This window comes from Tenrec ecaudatus, chromosome 16 (assembly GCF_050624435.1).
Source record: "Tenrec ecaudatus isolate mTenEca1 chromosome 16, mTenEca1.hap1, whole genome shotgun sequence".
Taxonomy (NCBI): Eukaryota; Metazoa; Chordata; class Mammalia; order Afrosoricida; family Tenrecidae; genus Tenrec; species Tenrec ecaudatus.
Window position 1 is genome coordinate 68214237 of NC_134545.1, and position 24712 is coordinate 68238948.

Genomic DNA, 24712 nt, shown 5'->3' on the forward strand with positions numbered 1-24712 from the left:
AAAATTCTATTATCTTTTAATTCCATAATTTCAAGAACTTTTGGAAACCCCTTAAAAGTATGTAGTATTACCAACTTTTCATGTTGTCACACCTCATTGAAATTGAAATCATATGATGCTGTGTCTCTCTTGTGGAGGAGCCCTGGTGATGCCCTGTCTAAGCAAGGGCATGGCTTCGAATGGAATCGTCAAAGGTTAGGTGGAAGGCAGCATGTGGTCTGTAGACAAACTATGTCACAATCTGCTCCCACAATTATTCCAGCCTTGGAATCTAGATGAGGCCATTCTGCCCTGTTCTAGAGGGTTGCTATGCGTCGGAATCAACCTGATGACAGTTTTTCGGTTTATCTTTATTCTGTACATTGGGTTAAGCAATGCTTTCTTGAGTTACATATATAGAAAGGGGCGATATTAGAGCCTCTATTTCTAAGCACCAGTTGAGGTTCATGCCATGTTTGAAATTATCTGCTGTGTCTGTGGCCATGCAGGGGACAGGCTGAAAATTGCCACAATGCATTTTATTTGGGTTTGGGTTATGGTACTTGTCACACTGCTGAGTTCATCTTTGTGCCCTTTGTCTTGAAGGCATAAGTATAATTATTTGATTCAACATATTTTCATGGTATGTGTATCTGTAGTGCCCCAAATATAGAAACAACATATATGACAGATGCTTAATAAATGTTTGAGAATCAAGGAAAGAAGGCTACAGACAAGCAAGTCGGTGTATGACAATAGGAGCAAATGGGAGGGTCTAAAAAGTAATGGTATTCATTTCTAGTCAATTGATGGCTCAAAAGGCTCAAAACTATGTTTTGTTTTTATTGAGGAAGTCTTTCGTAGGGAGCAAAATTATAGTTTATACAGATAAAGAAAGTGCAAGCTATTGTCAAATTCTTATTTAATTAAACTTGATTCTCATTTCTATAATGACATAACTGGGGGGGGAAGTAAGTTTATACAGAAAAACAACCACAGGGAACTGGGAAATGTAACTAAGAAAATGTGAGCATTTATGTGGGAGTAGAACATCCAACGAAATGTTTGCCTTAGGGGGTCACTAGCCTAATTCTGGCATTTGAAGGCTACAAAAGTTAATTTCCCGCATGTATTTCTTTATAAATGTGATCATTTCTTCTTTTATATTTTACAAATTCCCCTGAACTATGAAGATTACAAAGACAAATTGTTGTGTGGGCCTATATACCATTTTTTAATATTTAAAAGGCAAGAAATGAAGCTTTATAATTATGATCTTTAATATTATTCCTGGTATGTGGTAAGAGAGTGGCATGCTTATAAAATATCTGTCAGGAGCTTGGAAATAAAAGGGAAAAATCCCACTGAGAGAAAAAACTTAAAATAAGTTATAAATATGATATGCATATGCCTTTGGGATCACAAAACCAGTCCCTAATATCTACCATTCACCTATATGCATCATAATGAACTATGAATAGCCTTCAGAATATTAGGAACTTCAGAACACGTGCTTGCATTCATGTGGGAGGTGTACGTGGATCAAGAGGATGCTGTGCAAACAGTACATGGGAACATTGCATGGTTAAAAATCAGGAAAAGTGGACAACAGGGTTATATCCTATAAACACATTTATTCAACCTATATGTTGAGCAAATAATCAAAGAAGTTGGGTAAGATGAAGAAAATGTGGGATCAGGATTGGAGGAAGGCTTATTAACAACTGGCAATAGGCAGAAGACACTCTTGCTTGATGAAAGGCAGGAGAATTTACAGCTTTTAGCATGGATTACAACTCATGTAAAGTAAACCAAATCCTCACAATGGGACGATTGATAGGAGACATTATGATTAATGGAGAAAAGGTTGGCATTGCCAAGGATTTTTTTTCTTGCTTGGATTCACACTAATGCTCATGGAAATAGCAGCTAAGAGATAAAATGCTTAGATTAATTGCCTGCGCAAGACTTCTTTATAGTGTTGAAAAGCAGGGATGTTATTTTGATGACTTATATGAACCTCACCAAAGCCTTCCTATTTTCATCTCTCATATGAGGGCGTACCCTCGACAAACACAACAAAGCCCTGCTGGTCAGAGATTTGTAGTATGCATGTTTCCCATTAGGTGAGCATCAAGCAACTCACTCTGAGTTAGCGCACCCAGTGACGTTGCCTAGGAAGTTTCTCTCTGGTCACAGTGAACTTTTTGTAAAACAGTTTCACTTGAACCTCATGTTTTTGTGATGGCCAATTTAAGGGAAGAGAGTGCAACTGTGAAATGTTGTTTCCTGCTAGGGAAAACATTGCCACAGAAACTGTTTTGAGGTTGAACACAGGTCACAAGGACCGCACTGGGAAAACTCAAGTGTGCGAGTGGCCTTTGAAATGACCTGGCAAACTGTGATGCTCACCTTCCTGGCACAGTCGCTGAAGTCAAAATGGTGCATAAGCAAATGTGGTGGAGAAGCTGATCATTCCTGGATATTCAAAGACAGCATCTGGGGTCTCAAAGACTTGAAGGTAAACAAGTGACCATCTAGCAGGGAAGCAACAAAGGCCACATGGAAGAAGTACACCAACCTGTGCGATGAAGAGGTGTTGACTGGATCAGAAGACCCAAAACAAACAGTTTTGATGCGAACGAGGAGGGTCAGAGTGCAAACCCCAAAGTCCTTCTGTAGACAATTGGACATCCCCTCACAAAAAGGTCACAAGGAAGGGACAAGCCAACTAAGATGCATTATAGCACCAATGAAACACACAACATTCCTCTAGTTCTTTAATGCCCCCTTCCCCCCACTATCATGACCCCAGTTATACCATACACATTTGGCTTGACCAGGGTATGTACACTGGTACAAATAAGAGTTCTCAACATAAGGAATCTAGGGCAGATAAACCTCTCAGTAACAAAATGGGGGTACCAATACCACGAAGGTAGGGGGAAGGCAGGGGGTGGGGAGAAAGGGGGAACCGATCACAATGACTGACATATAACAACCCCCCAAAGGGGGACGGACATAGGTGGAGAGACAATGGACAGTGTAAGATATGAAAATAATGATAATTGACCAAGGGTCATGAGGGTCGGAGGGTGGGCGGTGGAGGGAAAAAAAGGAACTGATCTCAAGGGCTCAAGTAGAAAGAAAATGCTTTGAAAATGATGATAGAAACATATGGAAATGTGCTTGATACAATTGATGCATGGATTGTTATAAGAGCTGTAAGAACCCCCAATAAAATGATTCATTAAAAGAAAAATGGTGAAATGTCAATTGTTAACAAACTCTGTTCTGGAGATGCATTAACTTCCCAAATGGATGAATATGTTGACAAAAGTTGTGCATTTGTGCTCAAAAACCAACAACTGACCATTGAACAGATGGGGAATTATCTGGACTCTTTGGAACTTGGTTTGGCAAATGTTATTGGAAGCTATGGGAGTGAGTGGCTCGCTGTGAAAGTTGTGCCTTGGGCTCTGACTGACCAGTAAAAAGAGTGCCGAGTGGAAACATGCCCTGCTTTGAAAGAACAGCTCTAAAATGACCCAGACTTTTCTTTCCACGGTCATTAGTGGTGATGAGACATGGTTCTCCCCACAAAGCAAACGTCAATCAAGGCAGTGGAAGATGCCATAATCACCTTGCCCACAAAAAAAGCTCAAGTGAAATCATAGATCAAGAAGATACTTGTTTTTGTGGTGTGAGGGGGATAGTGCATTTGGAGTTCATTCTACCAGATCAAACTGTTCATCAAGCTTTCTATTTTGAGGTTCTGAAAAGATTACATAACAGTGTGTGACTGAAAAGGCCTGATGTGTGGCAGACAGGGGACTGGTTTTACCGTCATGACAAGTAGGCCAATTTTGGGCAAAAAACAGCATTGCCTCTCTTGCCCCACGCACCTTACTCATCTGACCTTGATCCGTGCAAATTCTTTTTGCTTCCACAAATGCAGAGAGACATGAAAGCACTGCAATTTGACGACGTAGAAGAGGTGAATGGGAAAGAAAAAGGAGGTGCTGTCAACCACCCAAACAGATGAGTTTGAGAAATGTTCCCAAGGGTGGAGTCACAGATTTAACAAATATATTAAGTGTACGAGGGAGTACTTTGAAGGTGATAAGACTGTTTCGTTAAAAAACAATTAAATACATAGCTTTGGGGGGAAAATTCCAGTTTTCAGGGGTGTGTGTCATACCTCCTATGCATGTGAAAATTGGACATGGAAGAAGGAAGACAAAAGAACTTAATCACTTAAATTATGGCACTGTTGAAGAATATTCAAAGTACCCTTGACTTCCCAAAGAACCAACAAATCTGTCTTAGAAGTACACCCCAAATGCTCCTTAGAGACAAGGGCAAGACTTTTTTATCATATATATTGTATACATTTTGTCAGGAGAGACCATCCTTGGAGAAGCTCCATAAAGCAGATGAGCAGTGAAAAAGAGGAAGACCCTCAGCAAGATGGATGGACCCGTTGGCTGTAGCAATATGCTCAAGTATAAGAACAAGTGTGAGGATGGCACAGGAAAGGGCACTGTTTTGTTCTGTGGTACAGCGGGTCTCTATGAGTGAGAATCATCTGGAGGGTATCTCACCAGCACCACAACCATCTCTACCTATTCCCAGCTCATCAGGGAGATGATGAAAGGTGAAAGATCCGTTTTCCTTTTACTAGGTCAAATATATGTTGGCATATGTGCTAATCTGGGTAGACTAAAGAAACAAATTCATAGATACTCATATGTGTATAAGAAAGAGGCTTATATACAGGAACAATTGAATATGGAGAAAACATCCAGCCCAGTCCAGATCAAGTCCATAAGTTCAATATTAGCCCATGTGTATGATACCAATCTATAATTCCTCTTCAGACTAATGCATCACGCACAATGACCCTGAATGCAGGAAGATCACAGGCCAGTGGGTGAAAAATCTTGTGGATCCAGTGGCAGTGGGTTCATCTCCATGCTGGCAGGAGATGTGGCTCCTTCAGCTCCAGGGCTCTAGCGTAGCTCCATGAGTCTTGTCAACAGGAACATCTTGCCCGGAGTGTGGGAGTGTTTGGTTTCCTGTGAGATCGTTATCTCCTTAGCACCTCCAAATGAGGTCATCAAGCTGAAACCTGATTGGCAGGCTAGTCTCCACCCCATCCAAGAGTTGACACTAGATTACATAACTATCATAACTAATTTCTCCATCCCTCCGTCCCCCTTTTTTTTGCCACCCTCCCTTTTTTTGTGGTTGGTATTTTGGTAATGCCTTTTGCATTCTTTTGTAATAGCCAAACTAAGACAGATAAAGCTTTCTACTCCTATAAAGAGTTAGAGTCTTACAGAACCACAGGGGCAGTTATACCCGATACTGCCCTATAGGAAGGATCACTATGAGCAGAAATCAACTTGATGGCAATGAGTTTGATTTGATCTTTCCTATCACCTGTCAGTGTTGATTCTGTCTTTCCTCTGTCTTATCCCAGAGCCCCAACACTTTGACCTACATCTCCTGCTACTGACCCCAATATTTGTCACAATGAGAGCTCTAAAAACAATCCATTTATTGATCTATTAATTAACACAGAAATAGACTGCATCCCACTTAGGTTCAACATGTAATTTAGATTTAGCATTGTAGAAAATGTAAAATTGCTTTAAAATATTGAATATATTCTTATTGTTTTAAGTTTGGGAGATGAGAGTTGATGAAAGGCAGCTTTGAGAACATCTTTGTTTGAGGCAATGAAATGGAAGCCGAGCAAGAGAGAAAGCATTACCATGAAAGCATTGAAGTGCATCCTTGTCAGTCGCAGAGTTTAAGTAATGAAGACTGATACATCTTTAGAAAAAATCTTGAAGTTGCCACAGGGGTTGAAAAATCAGGCATTATCAGGACTTGTCAGGAACATTTCTTATATGTTCTTTTTGTTACTATTTTATTTTCTTGACTATTTATTCTTTATGTATTTGCTTATGCATATATTTATGAATTTCATTTTTATCAAGAAGAGGATAACCTAGGTGAAAGATAAAGAATCAGCAACAGTAGATATTCTGGCAATTCCATTGTAGAAATCTTGTGATCCCTAGATAAAAATTCTCATCTTAATATACTTTTATAAAGAAATTAATTTCAAATTTTCATGGAAGTCAGACTTCCTAAGTCAATGAGACTGAATTAATCCTTAACATGATTGCCCTAGATAATCTTTCAATCATAATCATAAATCCAAAATATCCCTTTAAGTCATCTAAGTAATATGAATTTCATATTGTTTAGCTTACCAGGAAATAATCTCTACCCTACATAGTGTGCCTGTCTAAGATATGTTTACATAAGATAAATTGATGATGGCAAATTGAAGTATTAGAATTAAAAGGGCAGTGAGTTTACATTAATGCAGGAGGAAAAAAATTGAAAAGAAAGGTAAGAATGCTTACACAACTCAAAAAATGTAATTGTCACTGAAGTAGATACACAAAAATTGCTGAATTATATATGTTCTGCTGGGTAGATCATCAGCAATAAAAACTAAACTAAACTAAAATAAATAAAATAAAATAAATTGGATTTTTAAAAGCATGAGGAATGCATTCTCTCATTGTTGCACATTCGTGAGGCCTTTTCTTAACATTTTTGTTGCAATAATTTTTGTGATATATCAATATACATCAATAACCAGAATATATTTCATCCAATAAAAATCTGACATTCACTCTAAAAACACATTAACATCCATAATGTCCTTGTTTTCTGACACCCCTTTAATATCTGAAATATTTCTTTTCTTTATCTTCTGCCGCTTACTCTTTCCCATATATGTTAACAGAGGCATTCAACTGTAAGCTGTAAGTTTCCAAATGTACATTTATTCTTTCTCCGGTGTGTTTACCTTTCTCAGTAATCTTTCTGTCCTAAAGGATATGATCTACCTGTTTCATTTTTATCGAACTGTATAAGTTGATACTTTTTTATTATGCCATAGATATGAATCAGTACACAAAATGTTTATCAGAATACATTTCAAGTCACGTTCCCATGGATTGTCTTTGGTTCCCCATTAAAAGCATACTTGTACCCCATATTATCATATTCCCATTTCTCAGAGTAGTCATCAGAGAATATAATCAAGCCACCTTAGGATCCATCCGGTCTAGCAGCAGAGCCATGCACAATCTCTCCTAGGTGGGTTCCCACTGATACAAACATCTGGTCATCAGTATATAGTACCATCCACTTGTGTGTCCTAGCATTGATCTTTAATCTGATTAAAACTCTCCAAAGGACCATTGAGAAAATAAGTTCCTCTTTCCATTGTGGCACATTGTGAAGAAGCAATGACAATGGTCATATTTCCCACAGATGCCTTGCAATAATTAGGTTGACCGCAGTTGGCACAAATATAATTGTCTAACACAACCAATTACAATCTTTTTAACATGTAAAATTCTATTTTAATTATTGTGTCAATAATAAAATTTATGCCACCATTCTAAAATTATTACAAAATATGACACTCAATAATTTACTAATACTCTCATCCTCTCATGGAGCAGTAGAGGGCAAAGTGATTTTCCTATTTTGGATAACATATTTGCCTAGCAACCATCGCCACTTGAAGCCACAAAACAAGTACAGTTCCCAAGTCCTCGATGCCTCTTAGATTTGTGGAGCTTGCCTGAGTTGGGTAAGAAGGTACCCCAGTGTGCTGGGGGATAAGCGGTGGTCGGCTAATCACCAAGTTGGCCGATCAGACCTTCCCAGAAGCTAGCTGAAGCTTTCAGTTCCCATATAGATTCTTCATGTCATAAACCATTAGGAACAGTTCTACTCTTTCCTACAGTATGTCAAAATTAATAGTATGTAGGTTTTAGTTTTGATTAGTGAAAGTGCCTAAAGGTATTGTGCCTGTAAGTGTATTTAGTATTCAGTACAATTAAAGTAAACTGAATGGACAGTCATATTGTGTCTCTCAGATAGGTCTTCTTCAACATCTACATGAAGCTCCATTGGTATGCGGGAGACTTCCTTTAATTGACCCTTGTGAATTTCCAGATTAAAATCATCAGTGGTATATGGACACCATATAGCTTAAAATTCATATTCTTGGTCGTCATTATGAACTCACAAGAATCTTTTTATATCTCATTTTCCTTTCAACCACATCTGTTGACTAAACAGCAAAGAATACTTTGACCTGTTAACATGTGAGATGTATTATTCTAGAACATATCCTTACAAAATGTAAGCTACAGCTGACAGACAAGAACATCAGCTTAGGACAAAATTAGAATTTCTCTCAAGGATTCAAAATTAATAATATATTAAATACAACCAACACACCAAAAGTCAAACAGTACATTTTAACTTTGCTTAGAAATGTTTCTTTAGGGGAAAAAAAAAGAATCCCAAGGAGTTATTTTATTTAATATTTCTTTACATGATTCCTTCCCACATGCCACAATTTTACTGTATTTTCTATTTGATATTTTTCTTAGGCCAGATTCAGTCTCCCCAGGTGGGAATTACTGAAGTCACATTCCTTTCCGTCGTGAAGGACGCTCTTCCTGCTTGTCAAAGTGTTTCCTTTTGTTCTTTCCCAGCAAGCTTTAGAAATAAGTAAAGCGGATCGCTTGCTCTCTATGTCTGCAGTCCGGAAACTTTACCCAAAGGAAGTAAAGTCTCAGCCTAGCACCTTGCCCCCTAAGGATTATGAACTGTCTTATTCCACGCTGAAATTGTATCTCAGTCAGCACTGGCTCCTTTTCTGGCATCTTTGACCCACTCACTCATCTCTACACACATATCCAAGCAATTTCTAGAAGTGGCCTCCCCTTCATTCACCCATATTCATATGAACAATACATTCCCTTCCCTGAGTAAGCCAAAGCTTTCTTCCCATTCCACTGTCATTGTCATTGTTGTGAACAGGTATTTCATCATCCCCCATTTTCAACCAAGCCGATACTCTGCTAGTGGTAGAAAAAAAAGTGTCAATGAATACTATGGTTTTCTAATACATTTCTGCACAATGGTTGCCAGTGAAATGTGTTTCTTAATCTGATGACATGCAGACTAACAGGATATATCAATACCATGAGTGATATTTCTGGTTACTGTTTGTGTCACTCCAAGATGCCTCGTAACACTATGGTCCAAGTCTTTAACGACCAAATAAAGGACTGTAGTTTGAACCCGCAAACTGCTCCATGGGAGAAAGTTGTGGCACTCTGCTTCTGGAAAGATGTATAACCTTGGAAAACCTATGAAGGGTAAGCAAGCACGGGAGTCCATTCAGCTGGTCATCTGGTACCATCATATGGTACGCAAAGCTCAAAACAGATTATGTGTCTATTGGAATCAGATGGCCCATTGATGCCATCTGGGCATGTGGTTATTGGGTGCCGTTGAATTCGTTCTAACCCATATCTGCTCTAAGCACAATAGGACGAAACATTGCCAGGGCTCCTGCCATCCTCAGACATTTTGTTATGTTTTTCAGTTATTACAGTCCCTGTGTCAGCCCATCTTGTTGAGAGTCTTACTCTTCTTGGCTGACTCTACCAAACGTGATGTCTTTTTCCAAGGACTGTCTTTACTTAACATTTCCAAAGTGTATGATACAATATTTCACTGCTTTTAATTCTAATGACCATTGTGGGTACAGTTATTTAGGACAGATTTGTTTGTCCTTTCGACATCCCACGGTACTTTTGATATTCCTTGCCAACAGCATAATTCAAATGCTGTGTGCTTTATCCATAGTCTAACTTTTACATGCTTATGAAGACTCTGGAAATACCATGGCTTGGCTCAAGCCCACCTTAGTCCTCAAAATGACTGAGAGTTCCTGCTATTATATGATGATTCTTTTCTCAAAACCCATCTTTAGGGGCATACCTTTTCTTTAGTACCCTACATTTGTCTTTACTTTGCTAGCAACTTTGGGTAGACTGGATGTATTTGGATGACTTACTTCATGTGCTCAGGAAGATACCTCTGGATTCCAGATCTGTGGGGTACAGCCCCACACCCAGTTGGGTCACAGGAGCGGTTGTATAATTGAGGGGTAAATTTAAGAAACATGAGATAAGACAGGCAAGGGCTCACTCTTCTGAAGGAGACCTGAAGCAGAATGAGAGAGTAATGTATGCTCTCATAGCCTTATGTAATCTCAGGCATGCAAGCCTCAGTAAACACATATGTATCAGGAAGGGGCTGTATTAGAAGCATGCAGGTAACAGGAGGGAGAAGAGCTAGAGGCATACATGCCATAGGAAGGGGGTTATTGGAGTCATACAGGCCATATGAAGGGGAGGAACTAGAGGCATCCATGTGATAGGAAGGTACATATGCAACAAGATGGGCAGGTTTGACAACCTCACGTTGGTCATCTCTGAACTGGCTTGACTTCAGGCATTTTTGAGCCCTTCTCCAGGGGAAATAGCTATTATCCTTATCAGAAGGGAGTGGGCCCTATTTAAGGTGGGACAGACAATAGGGTCTGATTGCTCTTGATGGCAGACAGCCTTCAGGCCAGTTGCCTTCAAGCACTTCACCTTCAAGCTTATCCAGTAGCAACCATGTGCTTGGAAGAACCATAAGATTGGCATTATTATGGGGACATCATGGGGAATCACTGTTAGGAGAATGTGACTGGAACACACCTTTAACCCATGAACATGAAGTTCTCCCTACAAGGGCGCCCCAGCCTCCCAGCCTCCTTAATATATGAATGTGGAGAATTTGTCTACATACACTCTCCTCTCCAGTCCTATTTCCCACACAGATCCTCCTGTCAGCCTTTGCACTACTTTCCCTTCCAAAGACAGCAACTTGATTTTTGTGATGGGCAATTATGTATGACGTTTTGGTCTCTTCGGAATTTCCCTTAGTCTTCCTGTAATTGCATTGTTGACACCAACGTAGTCTTCGCTGTCAAATCATCTGGCATCCATTTTTCTAACTATATGGCAAGGTCACTGTCCATAGTTTTGAAAATATACATTTCCCAGAGGCAGAAAACTCAGTTTTTCCTCCAGTGACATGCACACTGCCCTTGATTCTTCCTTCTGGGCGAACTCCCCTCGGCTTTCTCAGTAAACTTCAAAAATACATCCCATAGTTAAATTTTGGAGACAGTGATCAATAAACCAACAGTTGTTTTCTTCATATGAGCTTAGTTACAGTAGAAACCAACGCTTCTCCTGAGTCTTCTATTGTGAGTCCAGAGGTTTGGGAACATTTTATCCAAAACCGTGACCAATTAAAACTAGGAAAAATAAAATCCATAAGGCAGCAATTGTAATATTCTCCATCTCCACATGAAATCCATTTTAATTAAGCATTTAGTGTTGTCACTGAAGGACATATTTTACTTTCTTAGATTCAGTTTGTAGTCTCATATGTATATGTGTGTGTGTGTGCATGTATATATGCATGCATTAATGTATGTATGTATGTATGTATAGCAGATATAGTATTGGGCAAACATGCTACAGAACCTCTTAAAGAAATGTTGAAGAGCAGGGATGTCACTGTGAGGAAAAAAGTGCACTTGACCTATGACCTACCCCTTGGCCTTTGATCTAGGCCTCATATGCTGTGGAAGTTGGGCAGTGAGTAAGGAAGACCACAGAAACATGAATGTATCTGAATTTCAGTGCTGGCCAGGAAGATTTAAAGTACAACTGAGACTTCTAGAGAATAAACTAATCTGTCTTCGAAGAAGTAGAAAGCTACTACTTAGAAGAAGCTTCTACTTAGAGAAATCTCCTTAAAAGAGAGAATAGTAAAACTGACTCATGTGTTTTGGGCATGTAATCAGAAGAGATCCGATCTTGGAAAAGGACCTCATGCTTTGTATAGCAGAGAACCAATAAAAATGGGAAAGACCCTCAATTCGATGAGTTAACACAGTGGCTGCAACAATGAACTCAAAATGTTACAATAATTGTGGAGGAGGGCACAGGCCTTGCCAATATTTTGTTCTGTTGTGCCTGGATCACTGTGAATCCGAACTGTCTTAAGGGCACCTGTGTTAGTCTGGGTCGACTAGAGAAACAAATTCATAGATAAACTCAAATGAATAAGAAGTATATAAGAAAAAGGTATATATAAGAACAATTGGATATTGAGAAAACATTTCAGTCTAGTCTCAATCAAGTCCATAAGTCCAGTATTAGCCCATATGTTCAATACCAATCTATACAGTCCTCTTCAGACTCATGCAGCACATACAATGATGCCAAATGCAGGAGGATCACAGGCCAGTGGGTTGAAAGTCTTGTGGATCCAGGGGTATTATAAGTGGCATCTCAGCACTGGCAGGGTTTTCTATGTGGCTTCTCCAGTTCCAGAGGTCTGGTTGCATAGGGTAGGTCCATGTAGCTTCTCCAGCTACCAGGGCGTAGTGCTGTGTCTTGTCAGTAGAACATCTCCAAGGGAGTGAGCAGAGAGAGAGAAAATGTGTGTCCTGTCTCCGAGGAGGAAAAACAGGAGTTCCCAGAATTCTCAGGAGAAGGACATGCTCACACAGAGGTCTGATTGGTTATATCTTGATTGACAGGCTAGACTCCACCCCTTCACTCTTAATCCTCAAATTGAACAAATGATTATATGACTACCACAGCACCTAACAGCAACAACGAAAGTCTCACTAATTCCAAATGACTTCTACCACAATGCCACCCTACTTCCCAAGTTCCATTTTTTTTTGTACTCTCATGTTGTCTTTCTTGTCTCCAGCAAGTATTGCAGAAGAGTGTGCATGTGTCCCTATTAACTCCAAGATGTACTGTTAATCATCAGGGCATTTGTCTTCAACCATAGCCTTGGATATGCCACTGAGAGACAGCATTAAAGATCCTGGTACCCAAGTAGAATACCAATTTATATATATTTAAAAAGAATATCAAATTGGAAACATGATGCTGGCCATTACATAACAAATATAGGTTTGTTTGTACCTGAGACACTGAAAACACTTCAATAATATTCTATTTTCAGAAGATGAAGAAATCATAAGCTTACTATATTCCAAGTTTGTCCATCAAGAAGTAATGATTGTGCCACATTTAAATTGTTAGATACTTTTCTATCACAACCAAATAATGATCAATATTCAAAGTGAGCAATCTTTTCCATTTAGCTATATCCTAGTAAATTAAAATGTTGCTACTTAAATACCCAACCAATTAGTCCAAGTTAGCATAGATTACATGATATGCCAGCAGTGTGCCTGAGCCGGATCCCCAGGTCTTCCTAAGGTAACTCTCGGTTTGTATTGTTGTCTCTCTAATGCTATTTTATGCTTCGATGGTGTCTATTGACCAATGGCTTCTGTTGAAAAGAATCACAGTGCACACTTATCTTACCAAGACCTTTGACACATTTAATTAGGTCTAAAACAGGGACCTGCAGTGTTTTTGATTTGTTTGTTGTTGTCTCATGGCAGATGTCACTGAAATGAATTACTCAATTATGTCATTACAATTGTTAGCAGGTACAATGAAAGAACGCTGTTTCACCCACTTCCCCCTCCTAAGGGGGAAAGGATTAAGTTGGCTTTGCCAATGCCTTGAGAGGCCAGAGGGCATCAGCACTTTATTAGTACAATTTGTTCCCAGTAGTCCTGCGTTTCTTTGGCAAATAAAGCTTACTTAAAGGCTACGTTCCCAGACTGACTATTTTGTTCCTTTGCTGCTCCTCATGCGCATCATGGCACTGAGTGGACTGGACTAGGAGTGGGGCAGAGAGGCATCCTTGTCTGGTTCCTGATCTTTGATAAATCACACACCATCGGTCACCCATAAGTAGAATACTGGCTGTAGAATTTTTGGAAGGATATATTTTGTCAGTTTAATAGAATATCTGCATTTATATATATGATCATTAACACAAGTCACTTCCATTCTCCTATAACCACTTTACCAGAAAGTATGGGTCTCTTACCAGCTTTCCCTGCCCTCAAAACCAAACAAAAAGATACAAACTACAAAGAAAATATGAAATAAAATGCAGCGGCTACTCTAGATACTAAATATCAAATATAAGTGAGTGCGTGCATCATTTAGATGTCTAGCTTAGTGATTCTCAAACTTATCATTGCTCTCCAAGTGCTTTATCTTCAGACCTCTGCCTAACTCTGCAATTTCAGTCCCTGCCAGTCTTTCTCCAGGACTCCAGGCACAGCCTCCTGAGAGCCTTTAACACCCCAACTCATTTACCCTAGATTCTTCCCATGTCTTCGTGCTGGAACTGCGCCCAACCTATATTCTTTGCGATCTAAGGTCACATTCTTCAGGCCCAAGCTTCCAAAATAATCTTGACTTAAACATTTTCTTAACTCCGCTCATCATTCCTTATCTCCCTCCCTTACTTGGACTTGCCAGAACATGTCAGTAGATAATTCTTTTTTTATTACTTACATTTTAATTTGAGTAAATTTGTGTAATTTACATTTCACTTGAGCAAATTCAATAAAGGGCAGGCCTCTAATATTATTTAATAGCATCCACATTCTACCACAGTCTCAGGGACTATAGATATAGTTTAATGCCACTCTCATGGACTCAATTGCAACTCACAGGGACTCTTCGTGGGAATCTGAGGCTGTAATTTTGTTTCTGGAGCAGACTGTGTCATCTTTCACCCCGGGGTGGCCGGAGAGTCCGCACGGCCGACTGAGCAGATAGAAATCCAGGGCTTACCTGACGGTGTAACCAGGGATCCTTGTTAGATGCTTACCACTTATTTTCAAATAAATAATGCTAGTCTGCAGATGACTACTTTCTTCATATCACAGTTAAAGTTTAATTCTATAATTTTGCTTACCAGGAAATAATTAGCAGCTCATTTACTTCTATTATTGCTCTTCTTGTGGAATGGCATAAATCGTACCAAATACCACAGAATAATAGAAAGAACTAAACCAGCAAAGAAACCAAATAAAGCCATTGTCTTACAGTTGCTGTCAGCATACACCTATCCTATAAGATAAAGTAAAATTATCTCATCAGGTTCCCATGACTGTGACTAAGGGTTCTCAACATGACTTCTACAAAACCCATCTGATAGCTAACTACTTAAATAGCTCTATGTAAGTTTTACTGCAAGAGAAAACACTCCATTTTGGGGGGAGTTAAGCAGACTGACACTTAAATATATTTCTCCTCTGGAGTAACTGATGGGTTCTGACCATCAATTTTCCGCAAACAACCAGACACTTAACAATGTTTCTCTAATATCAGGATACTTTACTAAGATGAACATATTTATTAATTTATTTTATATCTTCCTGGTTTTAAAAGTGAATATGAAAATCTAAGAACATGTATTTTATGAAGTTCTTAAATTTACAAGTTAGAAAATATCTTTCTGCAAAAGCTCAATACCTATTGTAGGAATATTTATTTTTATTGGTACTTTTTCATTGTTGTTTTATTGCTAGTCAAAAATACTATCCCATCTTGATTTCAATAAAAAGGACATTGCCCAATATAATGAATAGTCTTGCATTGAGTCAAAATAGGTCTGATGCATCGCTGATGACACAACACTACATACACATATTTCAACATACAATAATTCTAGGAAACATATAGTAATAGCACAATGTATGTTTCCAAATAAATTCATTTCCTTCTCAAAGGAAGTTTTTTGTTGGTTTGTCAGGGAAAAAATCCAATAATAAACTTCCCATTGAACATAACTGGACACACCACTGTTAAAATTCTGTCCATATTTCCTGGTGCCAACTTCTGTGCTGGCTCAGACCCTCTTCAAGTAGAATCCAGAAGAGCAGCTGAAATGGCGGATGTAAATTGATAAGATTGACCCCATTGAAAGAAAGAGCTATTTCTTCTCAAAGGTCTCAGGAATTATTCTGATTACACCAACTTAAATGATTTTTCATACTTAAGCAAACAGTACCATACCAGGTTCTGAGTCTCTGTCTCCTCTCTGGAGCTATGTCAGTCTTACCCCAACATGAGCTGTCAAAGGAAGCCCCGGAAAGGAAATCAGGTGCTCTTACAGGAAGTAAGGGCCTAAGGTGCCTAGGAAGGGAAGATAGCAAATGGAAACCACACTAATTCATTAAATATAAAATCATAATTCATTTCCAGTGAAAATGTATTTATTCAGAAAGAAACACTGTGTTCATATTATGTAGATTAGGGTTTCTGATTATGTTTCTGTTGGCTGTGGGCGTGGTTTTTATTTTATCCTTGCACTTGTTTTTCTATGGAAGTTTCATTTTGAATATTTGTTGTTTATGATCCAATAATCTTTGTATTCATCCTTTTACATGAAGTCACATTCCTTAATTTGACAGATACAGGAAGGAAACAACATGAGACAGCAATGGCAGAGAAAATTAGAATTTTGTTTGGTTTTATGTTATATTATTTTGTGTGGAATGTGGGAAAATGGCTAGAATCTGCACATTTTGGAATGCTGAGAGGAAGCGGTTGTGGGAGAGTGAGATTAACTTCCTGCAAAGGACTGCAATACATTCTGGAAGAGCACTGTACAAGCAAATCACTCCCAGAGTTCCTTACCCTTTAGCGATCATAAATATTTAACTAAAGCAATTAAAAACCATACATTGTATTTTGCTTCCACAGTCTAAAATGTCAGGAACACTTGGCTTCTCCACGTGAGTCAATGCCTCTTCCTCTTGATATTGCTTAGGAGGCCAATTTACCCCCTGAATCAGGAGAAGACTTCACAAACCCCCATCTCATAGACCACTCACTGGTTACGGAGTCACTACGGAGTAAGTGAATTAAATCTCCACCACATACTGTAAAATTAATATCTGCAGTTCTACTCAATAATAAAGCGAGGTTTCAAAAAACACATCGAGTTTTCAAGATGTTACACTCACATTCAGAGTTGATGTCTCAGCTATCTTTTCTGCTATTGAATCACCAAAGTTTCTTCTCAATAATTTGGTGGCCATTTGCGCAGATTCAATTATGTTTATTTTCTAACTCACGATTTCATTCTTTGACCCTACAGTATCGTTTCCTTAGGTCTGAAAACAATAACAACAAACAAGCCTTAAAAAAGCCTCTATTTAAGTAACCTAAGCACAGAACTTATTTTTGGTCTGTTTATTGAAATGTCGTACTTTTAAATTTTTGTAAGCTAGGCAATTTGCATAAATATGCTAGTTTATCGATAGTTGACTCCCTCTGCAATTTAGGGGTGTTTACATCACTTTTGTCTTGCAGTACTGCTTGGTATTTATGCACTTCCCAGGTGGATACCTTCTTCAGTTTAATGTCATTCAGTTGATCCTCCCTTCCAACATCATTTATGAAAATGTTAAATGGGACCAGTCACAACACCTACAGCCCTGAAGCATGCTGCATAGCACATCTTTCTGTTGCATTGCCATTTGTCCGTAATTCCTTTAGCCAATTTAAATCCCAGGAAGAATGTTAATGTTGAAGCCAATCTGAGCCACATTTTAATTAAGATTTCCTGTGACATCGTGTTAAGTGATTTACTATCCTCAAAATTGATATCTTCTGTGTTGCTACCAACCTTTAATTCTTTCATTTCATCTACACACAACGGAGACTGAGCTTGTCTGGCATAAACAGTTCTCCATAAGCATGTGTCACTCGTGTTGACTCTTGCTGCAAATGGTTTTCTTCTCTTTTGCCTTCCGGCCTCTGCCTGTCATTCGAACACAAGTCCCTGAGTCATTTTACAAAAGGTCTTTCCTTCTGCCAAACACATCTGTCTGTGTCCAAATACCCAATCAGAGAATGTAACTTCTTTGCTTCCTGTCTCTCAAATTCCAATTTTTCCTTCTGAGCTATTTTTGCTTTGATTGCTTCTGTACACATTGCCATTTTTTTACAAATGTAAAGCACAATAAAAATAGAAATATATTGCGCACCATCATAGCTAAGCATTTTGGCATGCTTAAGGTTCCTGGTTTCGATTTCCTCAGGAGAGTAGACACGGACCTTCAAAGGGACCATTGACTAACCTAGGGCCCCTGAAACTACATTCAAGTTTCAAAGGAAACATGTCCGCTTTTCCTAGGAAGTGCACCATAGTCTCTCCCAGAACCCAACAGTGTTTCTGACCCCCAAGTAGTTTTTAAAAAGTTATTTTAAAATAGTAATTAAAATAGTGAAGCTAAATTTTAAAAAATAATAGGAAGTGTTAGTAAGAACCTTTTCATAGGTTGATTTGTTAACAATTATGCTTATTTCATTGAGTTAGCAAAATTGTTATTTTGGGGGTAATTGAAGACCATTTTTATTTTTCTCTATCCATTAATTTTAGAATCAAATAATATGGGAAATTTGAAAATTATTTGAATGTGCAGGTCTGCATCCATTCTGACCAGGTTCTTCTCCCTCTCGGTCCATGATTCCATAAGAAGTTCAGCACTGTGACCTGGAAAATAGAACACAGGGGATGGGGCTTGCTATATGTGAATTTTACCAGGTTCCTTGGGTCCCTTGCCCCTGCAACATTTGATAGAAGGGTTACCACTGCCTGTGAGCAACTGCCTGCCCCACAGTGCTCATCTCTGGCTGAGACCACCCCACACCACTGGAGCCCCAAATGGGACGTGCTGCCCAGGTCACTGTTCCACTGGGCCCAGGTGCCCAGCATCGAATGCCCAGGTCTGAAGACATGCTTCCTTCAATGGTGTCAAGATCTGACTGTGGAGGTTACAGGAGGAAGAACAAGAAAAGCAGCCTGGGGAGAAGGCAGTGATGGGAGAAGCAGCAGAGGAGGGGTGAGTGGGGCTTGAAGAGTTTAAACCCCATTTGAAGGGAGAGAAGGGCAGACATATATTCAAAACAAACAAACAAAAAAAAAACAAAAAACAGAACACAACAACATACCTTGGTGCCATCAAGTTGGTTTGGACCCAGAGAGCCTGTGGATTTCTAAGCAGCAGGCATAGAGGAAGAACAGGAAGCAGAGCCAACAGTGATGCAGATGCACTCACGAGAGTATGGCTGGCAGAACGGGAAGCAGAGCCAACAGTGATGGGGATGCACTCACGAGCGTATGGCTGGCAGGGTTGGACACACCCCGCACTGGAGGCAGTTTTCCTCTAACCCTTTGGCACAGGAGCAGAGGTGCCAGGCCTACCCAACTGCATCCCCTCAAGCTCTCCTCTGCTTTATCTAGTCTGGGGTCCACACACATCCACCTCACATGACAGCCTGTGGCACAGAATGAACTGCGGACATGCAGTGAGCCGTGCCTGCGTGTGAAATGCCTGTTTTATTTCCTCCTAGGCTCCAATTTTCTTTCTTTTATCTTAATTAAATATAGACATACCAGAAAAGCACTGACCCTTATTTAAGGAAGTGAGTAATTTATATCTGTTTGATGAGAATAAGTTGAGGATACCTGGTGGTAAGCTGCATTAAGAGTTGGGCTGCTAACCACAAGGTCAGCAGTTCTAACCATTCTGGAAGAGAAAGAGGCTCTCTGCTCTGGTAAAGCTTTACAGCCTCTGATGTCGAACTGAGGCACCTGCCCTATATGACCACCATGGGCGAGAATCCACTTGATGATTGCATTTAGTTTAGATTCTGTTTTTATACACATAGTCTACTATGTTTCACATACATGCTTCGGACATGTTGTCAGGAGAGGCCCATCCCTGGAGAAGGACACCATGCTTGGTAAAGTAGAAGGGCAGCAACAAAAGAGGAGGGTCCCCAGCAAGATGGATTGACACAGCAGCTGGGACAATGGTCGCAAACATAAGAACAACCGTGATAATGGAGTGGTAATTCTGTGGTACTTAGAGTCGCTATGAGTCAGAACTGAGTGGAGGGCATCGAACAACATCAGATACAGGTTTGCCCCAAACACTTAAAAACATACTCAGCAATTGGTGTTGCCTCTGTCTGATCTTGAGTGTACCTTGCCTGTCCCTTATAGGTCAGTGTGAGCAAGATTACAGTCTTTCCTAAAGCCAATTATAATTAAGAAGGATGGGACAAAAGAGTGTCTGGAAGACTGGGCAAAGACTATGGATTAAAAAAGAAGAAGTAGCAAGAGTAAACTTGCTTGTTTTATTCTTTTTAAGGTCTTAATCTGTAATAATAAGGGGTTGTGTGCCATGAAAAAGAGGTTAGGCAGCATAAATAGGAATCCTATGTTCACTGCCATCGAGTCAACACCAACTCATCATGACCTTATAGGACCTTATAGGACTTTATAGGACAGGGTAGAACTGCCCCCGAGAGTCTGAGAGACCATCACTTTACTGAATGAGAAAACCTCTTTATCCCCTTTCTGTCAGCAGTTCAGCAGCTTTATGCCACCAGCGCTCCTTACATTCCCTGTGAGTTATCAACTTGTCTGCTGGTGCCTTCTTCTTTTCTCCTTTGTTATATTAAAATAAAGTTATTTTCCAAACAACCAAACGTTTTTCTTATCACCCTCACAAGAAAAGAAAAATAAATCAAAACAACAACAAAAAAGTCACTGTGATTGCTTCAGTATCATAAGAGGGCACAGTAGCCTCAATTCACTAAGCCAAGAGTCTACGTGCATGCAAAAAGATCAAAGACATTTCTTCTTACTTATGTATGTATTATCTTGGAGAGCAAGTTTCTTTTGGTCTGATGAAAATGACACAATGGCGACAGGTGGTGTCGCAAGAGGATTTATGATGTGATTTTCAATTCCAGCTCACTGCAGTCGACGCAGACGAAGGGTCAAATGGGGAGATCACATATGAAATCCTGGTCGGGGCTCAGGGAGACTTCATCATCAATAAAACAACGGGGCTTATCACCATCGCACCAGAGGTGGAATTGATAGTCGGACGGACCTATGCGCTCACTGTCCAGGCAGCTGATAATGCTCCTCCTGTGGAGAGAAGGTAATTTATATTCGAACCAGTCCTGTCTTCTCATCACTCCCATTTAACCCCATAATTAGATTTAAGAAAACACAGCACGCATTCTTTTATCCTCTGAACATCGAAATTAGATCAGAAACTCGGCGGGACCAGATTCTCAGGAACTGCGTATTCTTATTTGGTTACATTGAGGGGGAAGGAAAATAAAGACAAGGTTAATCCACACACAAAAATTCAACGATGATTTCACCGTGGCAGAAGGCTATAGGTCTCTGTTCTGGGAAATGGGAGAGGCATGTTTCCAATGTATTACTGCAAAGAAAGATCGCTGTCAATGAGAGGAGGCTTTGGTCCAGAGAAATCCTCCGTGTGCCAGTGGCAAGTACTCTCAGTGGTTTGACGTCACCCTTTGTGGCTGGAGACTGATTCATATCAACCCTGTAAAAGTTCTCCACTTCTCAGACCAGACCGATCTAGTCCTTCACCGAAGAGAGTCCTTGTATTAATCTCGTCTTTATTTCCTTATTTTCAGAACACATTTCAAAATATAAAATGAATGTAAACCTCCTCCAGCACTTTGCCTGTAAAAGTTTGTGTCCACCATGCATCGTGGGTTCTTTGCTTGTCACCACTGAGTCACTCCCTCACAATTGTTTTTCAAAGCTACCCGATGCTGGTTTGTCTGGATGTAATACTGTTTATTTAAGAAATCCACTCTTGATAGGCATTTTCATTCCAACTACTGCCTACTACTGGCAATGGGGAAACAAGCAATATGGCCACATGCATAAATTAGAATCTGTGCAAGTATAACGAGATGGATAATTGCCAGAACTGAGAGACATTTAGACATCTTAGACATTTTACAGCATCCTATCAAATTTTATTCTTTGAACCTCCTAACAATTTGTAATTAAAGCCTAGGTTCTCTGGGATATTTATGAACTCCCTAACATCGTGATTTGAGCAGAATGTGTGGGAATTTTGCAGTGGACAAATTATGTGACACTATTTACACTGCCTACGGTATTTGAGATCATCTTGTGTTTCTGAATGATCAGGGATCACATGCCATACTGGGGATAAACTGCCATCCAAAGCAGTGCAAGAAACTCAAGGACCATCTTGGGGGGATTTAAGCCCAGTCTGTGAAGATGTTTGAACTTTGTCCAGTCAATTAAAATAACTATTTGAAAAAGGATTTTAAATTTCTACCATAATTCCTTGCATTGGGTTAAATCGATACTAATAATTGTAATCATGTGGATAAAGATACTCTTTTAAACAAGTGAACTTTCTTTGTTTTTACATAGATCTGAATTGCAAATACAAATGTATTATGACTTACACGTTTTATCAGGTTATTGATTATTTAATGACTGAAATGTTATTGCACACTCCTTGCTAAATTTTAGTTGGTAAGTTGTATCAAGAATTTTCCTTAATTGATGAAAACAAGTATGAGGCATAGGACATTTATAGAGGTCTAAATACAGGCATGTACATATGTAAATATATTTATATATAGTGATAAGGAAACAGATCTATGTACATATATTTACATGTTAAGTATTAAGGTAACAGATTGACATTGGGCCTCTACTCAACTCCTCCCTCAATGCAAGAACACTTTGTTCTAATAACTCGGCATTCTGTAATTCTCACTTTCCTCACATGAATACTGAAGACAAAATGGGGGCATAAACAATTGTGTTGAAGAAAGCTGATGGTGCCTGATTATGAAAAGATAGATCATCTGGGGTCTTACAGGCTTGAAGATAAACTAGCAGCCATCTAGCTGAGAAGCAACAAATGCTCACATGGAAGAAGCACACCAGCCTCTGTGATCATGAGGTATAGAAGGGATCATGTATCAGTCATCAAAGACACAGAACAAAAAAATCATGTAAATGTGAATGAGGGGAAGTGCAGCATGGAGATCCAAAGCCCAACTGTAGACAAGTGGACATCCCCTTACAGAAGGGTCACAAGGAAGAGACAAGTAAGTCAGGATGCAGTATAGCATTTTGAAACACACAATTTTCCTCTAGTTCTTTAATGCTACCTCCCCACAAACAATATGACCCCAATTCTACCTTACAAATCCAGCTAGACCAGAGCAGGCACAGTGGTACAAATAAGAACTCACAACACAGGGAATCAGGACAGATGACCCCCTCTAGACTAATAATGAGAGTAGAGATACCGGGAGGGTGAGGGGAAGGTAGCGGAAGAAACAGGGAACAATCCCAATGATCCCCCTACAGCCCCCTCCCAAGGAGACAGACAACAGAAAAGTGGGTGAAGGGAGTCAGCAGTCGGTGTAAGGCATGAATATAAATAGTGTGTAAATTTTGTTTTCAAAGAATTTTCCTTGATAGGCAGATGCCCATGATTATCTGTATAATAATAGGTTTTTTACTCACATAAAAATTCATTCAACTGTAGGAAACAAAGCATTTGAGCTTAAAAGTCTAGGTGATATGAGCATAATTGACCTAAATTTATGGTACTTAGCAGAGAGAGGCTTGGGTTCTTAAAGATCCCTTTACAATGTTTGGACAAACATCAAGTGGAACCTGAGAGAATAAAATATCTTCATTTTACCTGCTGAGATAATGGCATGGTTTCTGTAGGATAATGACATTTGATAGTTTCCAGTGGGAAATTAAACCTTCAAATTGAGTTGATGAATGAGCTGAAAGTAGAGATACTTTGCTTGCAGTATTTCTTTGGAAGCAAAACAGGTTTTGAGCATTATCAATATGACGGTGTAGATTCTGATGGCTATGCATTTTATGCATTGACCTGGCTTGGAACAGTGCCAGGTAATCCTAAATAAATAACAACAAAAATTACAGGATCACCACTTAGAATGTGGGAATTTTTCTATATTGTTATTTTCATACTGGCAACCTCAATTTATTCCCTTACATGGTGTTGACCCTGCAGATAAAACATTCATAAATAAATTGTTTCTGTACTCTAATTGAGAAAACGAACTAAAATTTCAGAGACAGAATGAACAAATCATAATTTTTCTGTTTCTCTCATCTTTCGTAAGTGTAAGAGAACCCATAAATGCCAAAATACTTAAACTATCATGAGGCTTCTTGAGACATGGTTTATTTATTTGGTGCATGGAGGTCTCCTTTTACTTAATTAGTTTAATTAAATTGAATGGAGCGTTAATCCTAATGTGAATAAAGGACTATTCTTATTCATGGAGCTATAGACTTTATAAGACAATTCCTATTCCTAAATAACTTAAGAAATTTAAATGATAAAATGGCTGATGATTGGCAATTCATATTTTATAACTTTCAATTTTTAATTAAGTCAGAAATATGCCTTACTAGAACATAACTTTTGACGGACAATCCTGATTTTTAACAATTTCCCCGTTTCCTGCCGTGTTTTAAAAAAGTCTCAATTTTTGGAAAGAATGCATGACAAGCTAGGGTATATGGTTTTCCGCTGCCATGTGGCTATTTCACCAGGATATGTGTTTTATCAATGGTGTCCCGCTGGTGTCCCACTTTACCAATGTTAAAATCTGGTCACCTTAGCATAAGGGAAAATCATTTCTCCAAATTAAATGATTTTTTTCCATTCTGCATGGAATACCCATTGGCATCTTGTCCATTCTGATTCCTAACAATCATGTGAGCATTCAAAGACTGTGATCTCTCAAGGAGTGCTGGATGGTTTGAACCCCCTACCTTGAGGTTAGCAGTCCAACGCTTGCCTGACAGCACCACCCCAGTGCTCGCTCGCTCTCTTTCTAGACATACACATATATGTGCATATAATATAGATATACACTACAGGTCTTCCAAGTTATTGGAAAAAGATCTATTA

The 24712-nt window shown here is 39.2% G+C and overlaps 1 protein-coding gene across 17 annotated transcripts in view; it reads left to right on the top strand.

Annotated features, from left to right (window-relative positions):
- The window catches only part of PCDH15 (protocadherin related 15), an 819982-nt gene that overhangs the window by 450971 nt on the left and 344299 nt on the right, over positions 1-24712 (top strand). For all 17 annotated transcript variants that reach the window (XM_075535092.1, XM_075535093.1, XM_075535090.1 and 14 more), the window contains one exon: positions 20679-20872. In XM_075535092.1, the coding sequence (XP_075391207.1) occupies positions 20679-20872 (194 nt within the window). The remainder of the gene's footprint in view (positions 1-20678; positions 20873-24712) is intronic.